At 39.9% G+C, this 17,658-nt stretch overlaps 1 protein-coding gene across 5 annotated transcripts in view; it reads left to right on the plus strand.

Moving 5' to 3' along the window:
- The first annotated feature begins 463 nt into the window (after positions 1-463).
- Positions 464-17,658, plus strand: part of FANCM (FA complementation group M) — an 88,304-nt gene continuing 71,109 nt past the window's right edge. For 4 of the 5 annotated variants that reach the window (XR_010338571.1, XM_012456279.2, XM_012456280.2 and 1 more), the window contains exons 1-3: positions 464-1,162; positions 1,720-1,892; positions 6,640-6,717. Coding sequence is in view for 4 of the 5 variants with exons in the window: in XM_012456279.2 (XP_012311702.2) it covers positions 655-1,162; positions 1,720-1,892; positions 6,640-6,717 (759 nt within the window). In the remaining variant the exon portion in view is untranslated. The remainder of the gene's footprint in view (positions 1,163-1,719; positions 1,893-6,639; positions 6,718-17,658) is intronic. The other variant, XM_012456281.2, reaches the window with a different exon arrangement.

The raw sequence follows: 17,658 nt of genomic DNA on the forward strand, positions 1-17,658 counted from the left end.
TGCCAAAAATACACAAATTAGCCGGGCGCCGTGGCACGCTCCTGTAATCCTGGCTACTCGGGAGGCTAAGGCAGGAGAATCGCTTGATCCCGGGAGGCAGAGGTTGCAGTGAGCCGAGATCGCGCCGTTGCACTCCAGCCTGGGCGACAGAGTGAGACTCTGTCTCAAAAAAAAAAAAAAAAAAAAGTGCAAGGAATAAGACACGTTAGAGGCTCAATAACATTAAATTCACAAATTGATGAGTATTTCATTGTACCCTGGGATATAATATTTTTAATAAATCTCTTTTATAACATTTTAAGTGATTTATCACGTTAGCGATGACGCCCAGACACCTAATCATTGGAAACGGAACCTAAATTTAGAGCCTGTTAAAACAAAACAAAACACCGGAACTCCAAGGGACCGTATTTTGAGTAACGCCTTATAATGCGCATGCGTCTCCGGAAGAGCTGAGAGAGTTTCCGGGAAGCCGGTCAATCATATTTCCACCGCAAACTCTGTGGCGGTATTTTCAACTGGATAAACTGGCCTTAGTCCCTCCTTCTCGTTCCAGAGTTTTGTGCAAAGGAAACTGATGGGGGTCCGAACCGTAGCGGTTGAGCTGCTGCTGCTACGGGTATCTGAGTGAAGCCTTTGGCGGTTGTCGGCCTAATGAGCGGACGACAAAGAACGCTTTTTCAGACGTGGGGCTCAAGCATCTCCAGATCATCTGGGGCTCTGGGTTGCAGCTCCGGAACTGAGCGACCTCAGAGCCCTGGCAGTTCCAAGGCGCCTTTGCCAGCAGCAGCGGAGGCTGAGCCGGAGTCGGACGATGATGTGTTGCTTGTTGCAGTGTACGAGGCTGAGCAGCGGCTAAGTCTAGAGAATGGCGGGTTCTGCACTTCCGCGGGCGCCCTGTGGATTTACCCTACCAATTGCCCAGTGCGGGACTACCAGCTGCACATCTCCCGGGTTGCTCTGTTCTGCAACACGCTGGTGTGTCTGCCTACCGGACTGGGAAAGACCTTTATTGCCGCCGTGGTCATGTATAATTTTTACCGCTGGTTTCCTTCAGGAAAGGTGGTCTTCATGGCCCCAACGAAACCCTTGGTGACACAGCAGATCGAGGCTTGCTACCAGGTGATGGGTATCCCGCAATCCCACATGGCCGAAATGACAGGTATCTTAAACTGGACTAATTTGAAGTAAGAGCTGGGTTTCCGGGGAAAACATGCATTTCCGTGGAAATAGAGCTACAGGAATTCCTCCTGTCCCATGTGGAATAGTTGCCAAGCTATACAATACGGGCATCTTACGCCCCCTCTCTTAAAACATTCTCTACTTGTAGCAAGCGCAACACTGCTGAATAGGATTGCTTTATTCAATCTTCAGAGAGTATCTTCAGCTTGTCATAGTATTTTGAAGCTGTTATGTGTGTATACCTCATGGGTAACCGAACATGATGTTTCCTGGCATTCTTCCTGAAAAAAGATTTCCCAGTTGAAGAGTTTGCGTCTCTTCAAACATTATGCCATTTTGTAGGCATTCTCTAAAGACAATTTGGTGGTAGTCCTAGATAAGTGCCTGCTTCGATATTTGTAGCATTCCCATAGATTGTCAAATTGTTTTCCTCTTAAGATTACCAAAGCATGTATGCATTCTGAAAAGGCTAGACTATTTATATTTTATGGATAACAGTCTGAAGTTTAGAATGTAGAATGTCACTTTTATTTCCAGGGTCTACACACGCTTTCACCAGGAAGGAAATATGGTGCAGTAAGAGAGTCCTTTTTCTTACACCTCAGGTCATGGTGAATGACCTTTCTAGAGGAGCTTGTCCCGCTGCTGAAATAAAATGTCTAGTTATTGATGAAGCTCATAAAGCTCTCGGAAACTATGCTTATTGCCAGGTAATAATTTTGTTAAATGGTATTTTGTAGTGTAATCGTATTGTTAAAGAGTATTTTGGTGAATAGTTACTAGTGATGAAGTTATTGACAATATTATTATAAAAAGTCTTTATATCTATTATCTCAGAACATAAGGTGATGAAGAATACCTGTACTTTCTGTCATCCGTTCTAATCAGTGTCTCCATTGCCTTTTGCTGCTATTGTTTTCTTTTTCTTTCTTTTTGTTTTTTAAGCCTAACCAGATAATTAGTGTCAGATACAGATCAAGGGAGCCTAGTCATGGTTGGGACAGTGATCTAAAATAGGGTATGAATGGAGTTTTGGAATTAATGAAGATTAGTAGTGGATATGCAGTGTCTTTTTTTGTCAGCTAGGTAAAATAATGACATAATGTATGCCACATACCTAACACAGTGACTGCCAGGTGAATACGACAGGAATATAAAATAAAATGAAGTAGTGGGATGTAGTTGTAGATATCATTTATATCTTTGCACTGAATGAAATTGACTTTGTTTCCCTTTTCTGTAAGGGTGACTTTGCCACTTCTACTTAAGGGCCGGGTCATTAATATTTTATGCTTAACAGTTTGAAAGCACTTTGTAGGCCATAGGGGATAAAACTGGTGGGGACTCATTAAAAAATGTTTAGCTGGGATGACACTTAAGATTTGAAAGAGATTAGAGAGGAGAAAGCTAAAGGCAGGGTATCTAATGAGGGGAAGAAGGGATGTAGGATGACTCCCAGATTTCTGACTTGGAAAACTGTGAAGATTGTGAGTTCTGGATGCAGAGCAGGTTTAGGGGAACATGGAAAGATGGCTTAGATGTGTTGAGTTTGAGGTGTCTATGAGGAATTCAGCTGTAGATATTCATTAGGTGATACTTGATAGAAGTATGGATCTTGCTGGAGAGTTCTGAGGTAGAGATATGGATTTGCAAATTACAAGCATATAGATGTTGGTTAAAACTACAGTAGCTGATGATGACAGGAGGAGATTACAGAGCAAGAATAAAAGGGAAAAGATAGGGAAAGTTAATTTCATTTAGAACATAGACATGTATTTCACTGCCAGTTTGTGAATTTGTGTAGCCGTTTCTTTGGGGACTCTAAATGTTAGTGTATTATATCTCTGATTAGGGAGAATTGTCATCTTTTTTAATAGTTAATCTTCCTAGTTATAGTCATGAAATTGATATATTTTTCCACTTATTTGTATTATTCCAAATTAAATTAGTGCACAGCATGTTAAAAATTTCCACCTGAGAGGGGCATTTAAAAAATTTTAGCTTGAGGCCGGGCGCGGTGGCTTAAGCCTGTAATCCCAGCACTTTGGGAGGCCGAGGCGGGTGGATCACGAGGTCAAGAGATCGAGACCATCCTGGTCAACATGGAGAAACCCCGTCTCTACTAATACAAAAAATTAGCTGGGCATGGTGGCGCATGCCTGTAATCCCAGCTACTCAGGAGGCTGAGGCAGGAGAATTGCCTGAACCCAGGAGGCGGAGGTTGCGGTGAGCCGAGATCGCGCCACTGCACTCCAGCCTGGGTAACAAGAGCGAAACTCCGTCTCAAAAAAAAAAAAAAAAAAAAAAAAAAATTTTAGCTTGAGCCAGGCACCATGGCACGCCTGTAATCCCAGCACTTTGGGAGGCCGAGGTGGGCGGATCACGAGGTCAAGAGATGGAGACCATCTTGGCCAACATGGTGAAACCCCGTCTCTACTAAAAATACAAAAATTAGTTGGGCGTGGTGGCGCGCACCTGTGGTCCCAGCTACTTGGGAGGCTGAGGCAGAAGAATTGCCTGAACCTGGGAGGCGGAGGTTGCAGTGAGCCGAGATCGCGCAACTGCACTCCAGCCTGGCGCCTGGCGACGGAGTGAGACTCTGTCTCAAAAAAGGAAAAAAAAATTTTTAGCTTGAGGCCAGGAGTTTGAGATCAGCCTGGGCAACATGGTGAGACCCTGTGTCTATAAAAATGAAATGAAATCATGAAACACTTAAAGGTTTTTTGTTTTTTTTAAAAAAAATTCAGACAGTATGGAATACATGAAGATTTAGCTTGTAATTAACTTATTTTTTAAAAATTTTTAGACATTAGACGATTTTTTTTAACAGCAAGGCTTCATGAATATAATAAAGCATGCATTGACTTCATTAGTAACCAGACAGCCCTGAGAGTTTACACTACTTTGAATATTCCAGATATACATTCCAACAGGTACACCTGCTCCATGAAGCACACACCATCATTTCTTCTTCTACAAGATGCTTGAGAATTTTTCCTGAAAAGAAGTAATGTATTTGGCTTACTTTTCTTTTCTTTTTTTTTTTTTTTTGACAAGAGTCTTGTTCCATCGCCAGGCGCCAGGCTGGAGCTCAGTGGCGTGATCTCGGCTCCCAGGCTCAAGCAATTCTCCTGCCTCAGCCTCCTGAGTAGCTGGGACCACAGGCTCGGACCACCACGCCCAGCTAATTTTTGTATTTTTAGTAGAGATGGGGTTTCACCATGTTGGCCAGGATGGTCTCGATCTCTTGACCTCGTGGTCTGCCCACCTCAGCCTCCCAAACTACTGAGATTACAGGCGTGAGCCACCGACTTTTCATATATAATAGTTCCGAAAGGCATATTGATATATGTACCATATAACAATAAAATGATTTCACTCAGAATTGCCAAAACTCCCTCACCATCTGAAAAAACACTTTGAATTTTGGCTATCATACAGAACAGATTTTTAAAAAAGCATCAGTCAAGTAAGCAATCTTTGTCTTCCTTGATGCACTCATGACTTTTTAAAAATCCTTCTATGATATATAAGGACCATCACTTCCAGCATTAAGTTAAACTGAAAATGGTCACTAGGGATATTTTGTCTTGCATCAGTTTTTACTTACAATATTTTTACTTGTTTCTGAAGAATAATAAGTGTAATTTATGTCTTCATATGCAATCTGTACCATATTTTTTAAAACTCTATAAATAATATTTTTTCAGTATTAATCAAGATTCAGTGTTAGTCTCATTGAATTTGTTTTTGTCTTGGATTGAAATTGGAGTGATTTTTGGATAATCTGATTTTCTTGTTTAATTCCTGTGTTTAATTTGGGAACTATGGTATACTGAGAGCTATTTCTGCAAATCAATCTACTTGGAAGTGCATTTTCCTCTGTATTGGGGCTTCACATGAAGTGGCATATGGGAATCTGGAAAATTACCAGTATTAATCATACTAGAAATGGGTGTTGAGTTCAAATCAGAGAGTGCAGATGGTACTTTGGTGCCACTGAGGAAATGTTTTAGGATTTAAAAGGAAATTTAAACTTTAAAAATTATGTCAAATTACTATCTATCTGTCTCTCCTCTCTCTCTCTCTCTCTCTCTCTCTCTCTCTCTCTCTCTCTCTCTCTATATATATATATATATATATATATATATTTTTTTTTTTTTTTTTTTTTTTTTTTTTGAGACGGAGTCTCCCTCTGTCACCTGGCTGTAGTGCAGTGGCACGTTCTCAGCCCACTGCAACCTCCGACTCCCTGGTTCAAGCTATTCACCTGCCTCCGCCTCCAGAGTAGCTGGGATTACAGGCATGCACCACCACATCCAGCTAATTTTTATATTTTTAGTAGAGACGGGGTTTTACCATGTTGGTCAAGATGGTTTCAATCTCCTGACCTTGTGATCCACCCACCTTGGCCTCCCAAAGTGCTGGGATTACAGGTGTGAGCCACCGCGACTGGCCAAATTACTGTATTTTTAAATGAATACACTTAATTTTAAAACTGTGAGCTGAGTGCAGTGACATGAACCTGTAATCCCAGCACTTTGGCAGGGCAATGCTGGGGATCACTTGAGGCCAGGAGTTCAAGACCAACCTGGGCAATGTTGGGTGACCCTGCCTCTACAAAAAGTGAAAAAATTAGCCAGGCCTGGTGGCACATACCTGTAGCCCAAGCTGTTTGGGAGGCCGAGGCAGAGGATCACTTGAGCCCCAGAGTTTAAGGCTGCAGTGAGCTATGATAGTTGGCATCACTGTGCCCCAGCTTGGGTGATAGAGTAAGACCCTGTCTCTAAACAATTTTTTTTTAAATTGTGAGCTTTGCACATAAAACCTAACTTTTAAAAAATTTTTCCCAAAATTTCAAATATAATTTCATATTGCTGTTTATAATTTTTTTGCAGTTTTATCTGTTGAGGTTTATCTTAATCTCTTAAGTGTGCATATGGATATAGCTATAAGGTTAAACTTTGGCCCAGACAATGGAGACTGAACTTTCTTCCTCTTCCATTTGACCTTGAAGCAGCCCTTTGAGGTCTTCTTTTTTTTTTTTTTTTTTTTTTTTCTTCTTTTCTGTTGTAGAGACCAGGTTTCACCATGTTGCCCAGGCTGGCCTTGAGCTCCTGAGCTCAAGTGATCCATCCACCTTGGCCTCCCAAAGTGCTGGGATTACAGGCATGAGCCCCCGTGCCCAGCCCCTTTATTTTGATTTGCCTTTGTATTTGGCTTTGATGTTATAGCTTTTTCTGTAGAAGAAGCCTTACTGTGTTATTAATTAGCATTAAGTATAAATCTAAATCCTTTGCTCTTCAGATAATATAACTGGCAGTAGTTTACTCACTAGACCGTCAATATACTGATTAAAGAATAATGATAAGGGACCATGTATAATAGGTTGTTTAACAGAATCACTGTTATTTTTGCATTGAACAGATAAAACTAAATAACATTTTTTTCCTTAAGGTTGTAAGAGAACTAGTCAAATTTACAAATCACTTTAGAATCTTGGCTCTAAGTGCCACACCAGGTAGTGATATAAAGGTAAGTAAAATGTTTTTCTATTTATTAATAGTTAAGAAATAAAGCTTTTGGCCAGGTGCAGTGGGATATACCTGTAATCCTAGTGCTTTGGGAGGTGGAGGTGGGAGGATTGCTTGAGGCCAGGAGTTCCAGACCATCCTGAGCAACATGGTGAGACCTCTACAAAAAATTAAAAAAATATTGGAGCATAGTGGCGCACACCTGTAGTCCCAGCTACTCGGGAAGCTGAGGCAGGAAGATCATTTAGGCTTAGGAGATCGAGGCTGCAGTTAGCTATGATTGCCACTGCGCTGCAGACTACGTGACAGAGCAAGACCCTATCTTAAAAAATAAAGACATAAATGAATAATCCAAATAATAAGAACTTTTGTATGGGGCCAGATCAGTTTTCCATTGTAGTATTTGTCTAGTTTGATATAAGAACTACAATATTTCCTACAACCTGCCTAGTTTTTTTTCAGTGGTTGCAGGACTTTCCTTTCTTTTCTTTTTTCTTTCTCTTTATTTCTTTTTGTTTGTTTTTGATGGAGTTTCGCTCTCGTTGCCCAGGCTGGAGTACAATGGTGTGAACTTGGCCCACTGCGACCTCTGCCTCCAGGATTCAAGTCATTCTCCTGCCTCAGCCTCCTGAGTAGCTGGGATTATAGGCATCCGCCACTATGCCTGACTAATTTTTGTATTTTTATTAGAGATGGGGTTTCACCATCTTGCCCAGGCTGGGCTTGAACTCCTGACCTCAGGTGATCTGCCTGCCTCATCATCCCAAAGTGCTGGAATTACAGGCATGAGCCGCTGCATCCAGCCCAGGAGTTTCTTTCTTTATGTTTTTCTTTTTTTGAGATGGAGTTTTGCTCTTGTTGCCTAGGCTGGAGTGCAATGGCATGATCTTGGCTCATTGCACCTCCACCTCCCAGGTTCAAGTGATTCTCCTACCTCAGCCTCCCAAGTGGCTGGGACTACAGGCATGAGCCACCACTCCTGGCTTTTTTTGTTTTTGTATTTTTAGTAGAGACGGGGTTTCACCATGTTGGTCAGGCTGGTCTCGAACTCCTGACCTCAGGTGATCCACCCACCCTGGCCTCCCAAAGTGTTTGGATTACAGGCGTAAGCCACTGCACCCAGCCAGAAGTTTCTTTCAATTAGTAGTTTTCATATTTCAATGTGTATAAGAATCCCCAGAACCTGTTAAAAATACTGAAATTTTTTTTTATAGTAAAAATGATTTTTTTTTCTTCTTCTTTTTTTTTTTTAAAGATGGGATTTCACCATATTGGTTAGGCTGGTCACGTAAAAATGATTTTTAAAAGTTGTTACTGTTTTCACTTTCTTAAAAGTTTTATTTTGAAATAACTTTAGACTTACAGAAAAATTGCAAAAATTGAAATCTTTGTTTGATCCTCTCCCATCTTCCTCTAATGTTAACATATCATATAGCCGTAAGAAAATTATCAAAGCCAGAAAATTAACATTGATATACCAGTAACTAATCTGCAGATCTTGTCTGAAATTTTGCCAGTTTTCCCTCTGATTGCTTTTTTGCTCCAGAGTCTAGTCTGTGATCTCACGTTGTGTTGTCATGGCTTCTTAGTCACTCCTACTCTGTGACAGTTCCTCCTTTTTCTTGTTTTCCATGACCTTGATGCTTTTGAAGAGTAGGTGCCAGATATTTTGTAGAATATCCCTCAATTTGGGTTTGTCTGATGTTTTCTCATGACATGGTGACATTATGCATTTGCTAACAATAATCCAGAAGTGATGTTGTACCTTTCTCAGCACATCCTATCAGGGAATACGTGATGCTGATTTGCTTTTTACTTGTGTTGTTAATCTTGACTTAGTTAAGATGATGTCTTCTTGGTTTCTTCATTGTAAAATTACTGTAATTCCCTTTGTAATTATAACTATCTTGTGGGGGAAATACTTTGAGACTATGTAAATATCCTGTTTTAGCATCCAATGGTGGTTCTTGCTTGCAGCAGTTATTGCTGTGATATTTGCCTGTTCATTCTTTCTCTCTTTTACATTCATTAATTTGAATTCTTCTGCAATAAAGAGCTGTCTTTTTTCCCCCCTATGGGCCACAGTCCAATACTATTTTTATCAATTTTATTACAATTGTTCCAACTTTGGCCATTAGGAGGGCCTTCAAGCTCCTGTGTCCCTTAGACCTACACTTTTTTTCTTTTTTTAAACAGGATCTGACCGAGTCCTCCAGGCTGGAGGGCAGTGCACAATAATATCTGCTAATAAAATGTCACCTAAGCGACATTTCCCAGGCTTAGGTGATTCTCCCACATCAGCCTCCTGAGGAGCTGGGACTGCAGGTGTGCGCCACCATACCTGGAAAATGTTTGTATCTTTTGTAGAGACGGGGTCTCCCAGTGTTGCTGTGGCTGGTTTCAAACTCCTGGGCTCAAGTGATCCACCTGCCTTGGCCTCCAAAAGTGCTGGAATTATAGGCATTAGCCACCACACCTTGCCACTTTTTTTTTTAACGCTTCTGTAACTTACTGACATCATAAGATACATTATGCTCCTTTAATATTTTTTCTGTCCAGCCATGGAATCAACTATTTCTCTGGGGAATTCTGGTTTGCTTTATTAAAGAATGGTAGAAATGCAGATTTCGAGACCTATTCCATAACTTTTTTATTTTAATAGCTCTTAATGGTCTTCCGTATTGAGTAAGGATATTATTGGATACATTCTGTGACAGCTTTTAAAATTTTTTTTTTATTTTTATGAGTACATAAATAGGTGTATATATTTATGGTATTCATGTGATATTTTGATACAGGCATGCAACACATAATAATCACATCAGGGTAAAGGGGTATCCATCACCTTAAGCATTTATTCTTTGTGTTACAAACAATCCAGTTATATTCTTTTAGTTATTTTAAAATGTACACTTACTATTGACTATAGTCACTGTATTGTGCTATCAAATATTAGATCTTCTTTATTCTGTTTGTTTGTACCCATTAACGTAGGTTCCTCCCTCCTGCCCACCTCCCCCACTACCCTTCCCAGCCTATAGTAGCCATCCTTCTACTCTCTATCTCTTTGAGTTCAATTACTTTAATTTTTAGTGCCCACTAAAAAGTTAGAACATGTAAGGGTTGTTTTTCTGTGCCTGGCTTATTTTTCTTAACATCATGATCTCCAGTTCATCCATGTTGTTGCAAATGACAGGATCTCTTTTTTCTTTTCTTTTTTTGAGACAGTCTTGCTCTGTCACCAGGCTGGAGTGCAATGGCATGATCTTGGCTCACTGCCACCTCCACCTCCCAGATTTAAGTGATTCTCCTGCCTCAGCCTCCCGAGTAGCTGGGACTACAGGCACGTGCCACCATGCCCAGCTAATTTTTGTATTTTTAGTAGAGACGAGGTTTCACCATGTTGGCCAGGATGATCTTGATCTCTTGACCTCGTGATCCGCCTGCCTCGGCCTCCCAAAGTGTTGAGATTACAGGAGTGAGCCACTGTGCCTGGCCCTCATTTTTTTTTTGAGACAAAGTCTGGCTCTGTTGCCCAGGCTGGATGTTGTGATGAGTTCTTGGCTCACTGCAATCTCCGCCTCCCAGATTCAATCGATCCTCCTGCCTCAGCCTCTTGAGTAGCTGAGTAGCCTCTTGAGTAACCACCATGCCCAGTGAATTTTTTTTTTTTCTGTATTTTTAGTAGAGATGGGGTTTCACCATGTTGGTGAGGCTGGTCTGGAAATCCTGATCTCATGATCCACCCGCCTCAGCCTCCCAAAGTGCTGGGATTACAGGCGTGAGCCACTGTGCCTGGCCTCATTTTTTTTTTTTAATGGCTATTACTTCGTTGGGTATATGTACCACAGTTTCTTTATCTATTCCATCTGTTAATGGACACTTAGGTTGCTTCCAAATCTTGGATATTGTGAATAATGCTTTAGTAAACATGGGAGTGCAAATATCTTTTTGATATACTGATTTCCTTTCTTTTGGGTATATACCAAACAGTGGGATTGCTGGATCCTGTGGTAGCTCTACTTTTAGTTTTCTGAGGAACCTCCAAACTGTTCTCCATAGTGATTATACTAATTTATATTCCCACCAACAGTGTATGAGGCTTCCCTTTTCTCCACATCCTCACCAGCATTTGTTATTGCATGTCTTCTTGATAAAAGCCATTTTAAATGGGGTGAGGTGATATCTCTTTGTAGTTTTGATTTGCATTTCTCTGATGATTGGTGATATTGAGCACCTTTTCATATACCTGTCTGCCATTTGTTTATCTTCTTTTGAGATAAGTCTATTCAGATATCTTGCCCATTTTTTAGTCAGATCATTAAATTTTTTCCTATAGAGTTACTTGAGCGCCTCATATATTCTGGCTATTTATTTATTTGCTTTTGAGATAGGGTCTCATTCTTTAGCCCAGGCTGGAGTGCAGTGGCACAGTCATGACTCACTGCAGCCTCAACCTACCTCTGGGCTCAATCAGTCCTCCTGCCTCAGCCTCCCAAGTAGCTGGGACTACAGGCCCGCAACACCACACTTGGCTAAATTTTTTTGTTTTTTATTTTCTGTAGAGATGGATTTTCGTCATGTTACCCAGGCTGCTCTCAAACTCCTGGGCTCAAGCAATTCACCTGCCTCACCCTCCTAAAGTGCTGGAAATGCAAGCATGAGCTACTGCACCCAGCCTCTATATACATTTTAGGATTGTTTTTCTTATTTCTGTGAAGAATGTCATTGGGATTTTGATAGAGATAACATTAGAAAAAGAGAGAAAGAGATTACATTAAATCTTTAGATTGCTTTGAGTAGTATGGACATTTTAACAATACTGATTCTTCCAGTCCATGAACATGGAATATCTTTCCGTTTTCTTGCATCCTCTTCAATTTCTTGCAGCAGTGTTTTTTAGTTTTCATTGTAGAGATTTGTCACTTTGGGTAAGTTTATTCTTAGGTATTTTATTTGTGGCTATTGTAAATCGAGTCACTTTCTTGATTTCTTTTTCAGATTGTTCACTGTTAGCATGTAGAAATGCTATTGATTTTTGTTGATTTTGTATCCTGCAACTTTACTGAAATTGCTTATTAGTTCTAATAGTTTTTTGATGGAGTCTTTAGGTTTTTCCAAATATAAGATCATATGATCAAGCAAGGATAATTTGACTTCTTTCTTTTCAATTTGGTTTCCCTGTATTTATTTCTCTTGTCTGATTGCTCTAGCTAGGTCTTCCAGTACTCTATTGAATAACAGTTTTGAAAGTGGACATTTTTGTCCTGTTGAAGATTGTAGAGAAAAGACTTTCAGTTTTTCCCCATTTGGTATGATACTAGCTATGAGTTTGTCATATATTGCTTTTATTATGTTGAGGTATGTTCCTTCTACCCCCAATATTCTGAGCATTTTTATCATGAAGGGTCAGCATCAATTGAAATGATTAAATGTTTTTTTGTCCTTCATTTTGTTGCTATGATGTATCACGTTGAATGATTTTTGTATGTTGATCTATCCTTCCTTCCCTGGGACAAATCCCACTTGGTCATAATGATTTTTTTTTAGCATATTGTTGAATATGGTTTGTTGATTTTTTTTTACATCAATATTCATCTGGGATATTGGCCTGTAATATTCTCTTTTTGATGTGTCTTTGTCTAGTTTCGGTATCAGGGTAATACCGGCCTTGTAGAATGAATTTGGAAGTATTAACTTTTGCATCTACTTTTTAGAATAGTTTGAGTAAGATTGGTATTAGTTCTTTTAATATTTGATAGAATTCATCAGTGAAGCCATAGGGTCCCAGACTTTACTTTGCTAGGTGACTTTTTATTACGGCCCTTGATCTTGTTGTTATTGATTTGTTCAGATTTTGGATTTCTTCATGGTTCAGTCTTGGTAGGTTGTGTGTGTCTAGGAATTTATCCATGCCTTCTAAGTTTTCCAATTTATTGGCATATAGTTGCTCATAGTAGCCACTAATGATCCTTTGAGTTTCTGTGGTATAGATTGTAATGTGTCCTTTTTTGTCTCTGATTTTAGTTGGGTCTTCTCCGTTTTTTTTTTTGTTAATAGTCTGGCTAAAGGTTTGTCAATTTTATTTTATTTTTTTTAAAAAACCAACCTTTTGTTTTATTATTTTTTTTTATATTCTTCATTTCAAATTCATTTATTTCTGCCCTGATTTTTATTATTTATTTTCTTCTACTAATTTTGGGTTTGGTTTGCTCTTGCTTTTCTACTTCTTTAAGATACACTGTTATTTATTTGAAGTTTTTCTTCTTTTTTGATGTGGGCACTTATAGCTATAAACTTGCCCCTTAAAACTACTTTCATTGTCTCCTGTCGGTTTTGGTATGTTGTGTTTCTATTTGGTATTTATCTGTTTCAAGAAATTTTTCAATGTCCTTCCTAATTTCTTCATTGACCTACTAGTCATTCCAGAGTGTATTGTTTGATTTCCATGTGTTTGTATAATTTCTAAAATTCCTCTTGTTATTTTGTTTGATTTCTAGTTTTATTCCATTGTGGTTAGAGAAGATGCTTGATATTATTTCATTGTTTTTGAATGTTTTAAGACTTGTTTTGTGATCTAACATATATATGGTTTATTCTTCAGAATGATACAAATGCTGAGGAAAATATATGTTCTGCAGCTGTAAATATCTATTAGGTCTATTTAGTCTGTAGTGCAGATTAAGTCTAATGTTCCTTTGTTGATTTTCTGTCTGGAAGATCTATCCAGTGTTGAAAGTGGGGAGTGAAGTCTCCAGCTATAATTGTATTGAAGTCTATGCCTCTCTTTGGCTCTAATAATATTTGTCTTATGTATCTGGGTACTCCAATGTTGGGTGCATATATTTTTAAAACTGTTACATCCTCTTGATGAAGTGACCCCTTTATCGTTATATAATTATCTCCTTTCTCTGTATGGGTTTTGTCTTGAAATAAATCTATTTTCTCTGATGTACATATTGCTACTTCTGCTCTTTTTTGGTTTCCATTGACATGGAATATTTTTTTCATCTCTTTATTTTCAGTCTGCTGGTATCTTTATAGGTGAAGTGTGTTTATAATAGGCAACAAATCATTATGTCTTGTTTTTTCATCTGCTCAGCCACTCTAGATCTTTTGTTTGGAGAATTTAGTTTATTTACATTCAATGTTTTTATTGATAACTAAGCTCTTACTCCTGCCATTTTGTTGTTTGTTTTCTGGTTGTATTGTGGTTTTGTCTTCCTTCTTTCCTTCCTTCCTATTTCTCTTTTAGTGAAGGTCATTTTCTCTGGTGGTATCATTTAGTTTCTTCCTTTTATTTTTTGTGTATCTGTTGTATGTTTTTAGATTTTAGGTTATCATGAGGTTTGCAAATAATATCTGTAACTCATTATTTTAAACTGATGACAACCGTGATTGCTTATACAAAAAACAAGCAAGCAAGCAAAAAGAAAACTAAAAAAAATGTACACCTTAACTTTTTCTCCCTGCTTTTTAATTTTTTGTTGTCAGTATTTTTATCTTACTGTACTGTTTTTAAAAGATGTTGTAGTTATTTTTGATCAGTTCATCTGTCCTTCTGCTAAAGACATGAGTTGTTTACACATTACAGTTACAGTGTTATAACAGTCTGTTTTTTAAATGTATTTATTATTAACAGTGAGTTTTGTACCTTCAGATGATTTCTTATTACTCATTAATGTCCCTTTCTTTCCTGACTTAAGGTACTCCCTTTAGCATTTTTTATTGTAAGACAGGTCTAGTGTTGATGAAACCCCTCAGCTTTTGTTTATCTGGTACAGTGTTTATTTCCTTTCATATTTGAGGAATACATTTGCTGGATATACTATTCTAGGGTACAATTTTTTTCCTTCAGCACTTCAAATCTATCATGCCGCTCTCTCCTGGCCTGGAAGGTTTCTGTTGAAAAGTCTGCTGCCAGAGAGCAGTGTACTGGAGCTCCATTGTATGTTGTTTCTTTTCTTTTTTTTTTTTTTTTTTGCTGCTTTTAGGATCCCTTTATCCTTGACCTTTGTGAGTTTGAGTATTAAATGCCTTGAGGTAGATTTATTTGGGTTAAATCTTCCTGGTGATCTATATCCTTCTTGTACTTAAATAATGATATCTTTCTCTAAGTTTGGGAAGTTCTCCCTTATTATCCCTTTCAGTAAACTTTCTACCCCATCTCTCTCTCTACTACCTTTTTAAGGCCAATTACGCTTAGATTTGCTTTTCTGAGGCTATTTTCTACATTTTACAGGCATTCTTCATTCTTTTCTATTCTTTTTTCTTTGGTCTCTTTTGTATATTTCATATAGCCTGTCTTCAGGCTCAGTAATTCTTTCTTCTGCTTGATGAATTCTGCTTTTAAGAGACTATGCAATTATCTCCAGAATTTGTACTTGATTCTTTTTAATTATTTCCATCTCTTTGTTAAATTTATCTGAAAGAATTCTGAATTCCTTCTCTGTTTTATCTTGAATTTCCTTGAGTTTTCTCAAAACTACTATTTTGCATTCACTGCCTGAAAGGTCCCATGTCTCCTGGTACCTCGTTAAATTCATTTGGAAAGGTCATATTTTCCTGGATGGTCTTGATGTTTTTGGATGTTCATCTGTGTCTGGATGTTAAAGAGTTAGGTATTTATTGTCTTCGAAGACTGGGCTTGTTTGTACCTATCTTTTTGGGGGGAAGGATTTCCCCCAAAGGGACTTGTGTGTTGCATGTATTCAAAGGGGCTTGTGTGTTGTGACCTAAGCCATATTTTCATTAACTGCACTCCAAGTACAGTCAACACTTTAGTTCTTGCAGACACAGTGGTACTGCCTTGATAGTCTGAGATGAGATCCGAAAGAATTCTCTGGATTACTAGGCAGAGATTCTTGTTCTCTTCTCTTACTCTCTCTCTTAAACAAATGGAGTTTCTTTCTCTGTGCTAAGCCACCTGGAGCTAGAAGTGTGGTGACACAAGCCCCCCTGTGATCACCACCACTGGTACTGCACTGGGTAACACCGGAAGCTACCACATCACTGAGTCTCACTCATGGCTCACTGTTACCACTACCTGCCTACTGCCTATGTTTATCCAAGGCTCTATAATCAGCAAGTATTGAAGCCAGGCAGGCTTCTATCCTTTTTTTCAGGGCACCAAGTTCCCCTAGGTCCCAGGCTAGTCCAGAGATGCTTTCTGGGAGCTAGGAACTAGAGTCAAAAACCTTGGAAATCTACCTCATGCTCTATACTACTGCAGCTAAGCTTGCACTCAAAGTGCAAGAGGAAGTCCTTCTCATTCTTTCTTTCCACAGGCAGAGGAGCCTCTCCCCATGGCCACCACCACAATAGGCCCATGGGGTGGACTGCCAGTCTACTGCTGATTTTCACTTAAGGCCCAAGGACTCTTTAGTCAGCTTGTGGTGAATGCTGCCAGGCCTGGGACTCATCCTTCAGGGAAGTGGGCCCCCCTCTGGCCTGGGACACTTTCAAAAATGCTGTTTAAGTCGGGCGCAGTGGCGCGTGCCTGTAGTCCCAGCTACTCGGGAGTCTGAGATGGGAGGATCGCTTGAGCCCAGGAGTTCTGGGCTGCAGTGTGCTATGCCGATCGGGTGTGTGCACTAAGTTCGGCATCAATATGGTGACCTCCCGGGAGCGGGGGACCACCAGGTTGCCTAAGGAGGGATGAACCGGCCCAGGTAAGAAATGGAGCAGGTCAAAACTCCAGTGCTGATCAGTAATGAGATTGCACCTGTGAATAGCCACTGCACTCCAGCCTGGGCAACATAGCAAGACCACGTCTCTTTAAAAAAAAAAAAAGAAAGAAAGAAAAGAAATGCTATTTAAGAGTCAGGGCCTGGAATCAGGTCTCCAAGAGCCCATTTGTTGCTTTACCCTGCTGTGGCCAAGCTGGTACCTAAGGTGCAAGACAAAGTCTCTTACTTTTCCCTCTGCTTTTCTCAAGTAGAAGTAGTCTCTCACCAGAGCCATCATTGCTGGAGATATGCTGGGTCTCACCTGAAGCTAGCATGTCTCAGAGTCTCACCCAAGGCCCATGGCATATCCCTGGGTATTGCTGATGGTTATTTAGGGCCCAGGGGCTCTTTAGTCAGTAGGTGATGAATCTTGCCAGGACTGGGTCCTTCCCTTCAAGGCAGTGGGTTTCCTTCTGGCCCAGGGTATGTCTAGAAAGGTTATCAGGGAGCTAGGGTCTGGAATGGGGACCTCATGATTCTGCCCTATCCTCTTGTGGCGGAGCTGATAGTGAGGTTGCAAGGCAAAGGCCTCTGTTCTCTTCCCTCTTTTTTTCCTCAAGCAGAAGGAACGAATCACTTTCATTTCTATAAGCTGCACAGCTTGGGGGTGAATGAAGGTGGTGCAAGCACTCCTTTAACTGCCCCAGCTGGTGTCTCACTAGGTTATGTGCCCCCCATGTTCATTGTCTCCAGAGCACTTGCCATAACTTAAGTTCTGGCCACTAGGATGGGCAATTCTCTTCTGGCTAGGCCTAGTCTAAATGCTCTCTCTGGGGGTGGGTTTTGACTGAGTTCCACTTAGTTTTGCTTTTCACTGTGACAGAGCAACTCTTAGTTCAATGCACAGTCCCACAGAAACTGTACTCTCCCTTACCCAAGTTCTCAGATTCTTTCTCCATACCACAGGGCCACTGGGGGATGAGGGAGGGGTGGTGTCGATGATTCAAGATAATCTTTTCTACCCTCTTCAGTGCCTCTTTCAGCAATATGAAGTTAATAATACCAGGTACTGTGATTACTCACCTGATTTTTGGTTCTTATGAAGGTGCTTTTTTGTGTAGATAGTTGTCAAATGTGATGTTCTGTGTGGGCGATTATCTGTAGAGGCTTGTTTTCTGTCTTGCTCCGTGCCTCCAATGATAGCTTTTAACTCTCCCAAGATGTAAGACTTTTTCATCTATTCTTTTTTTGATAAGTTTAGAAATTATCCTGTC

This window comes from Aotus nancymaae, unplaced genomic scaffold, assembly GCF_030222135.1.
Source record: "Aotus nancymaae isolate 86718 unplaced genomic scaffold, 86718_ANA_hifiasm-v0.15.2.pri h1tg000062l, whole genome shotgun sequence".
In the NCBI taxonomy this organism is placed as follows: domain Eukaryota; kingdom Metazoa; phylum Chordata; class Mammalia; order Primates; family Aotidae; genus Aotus; species Aotus nancymaae.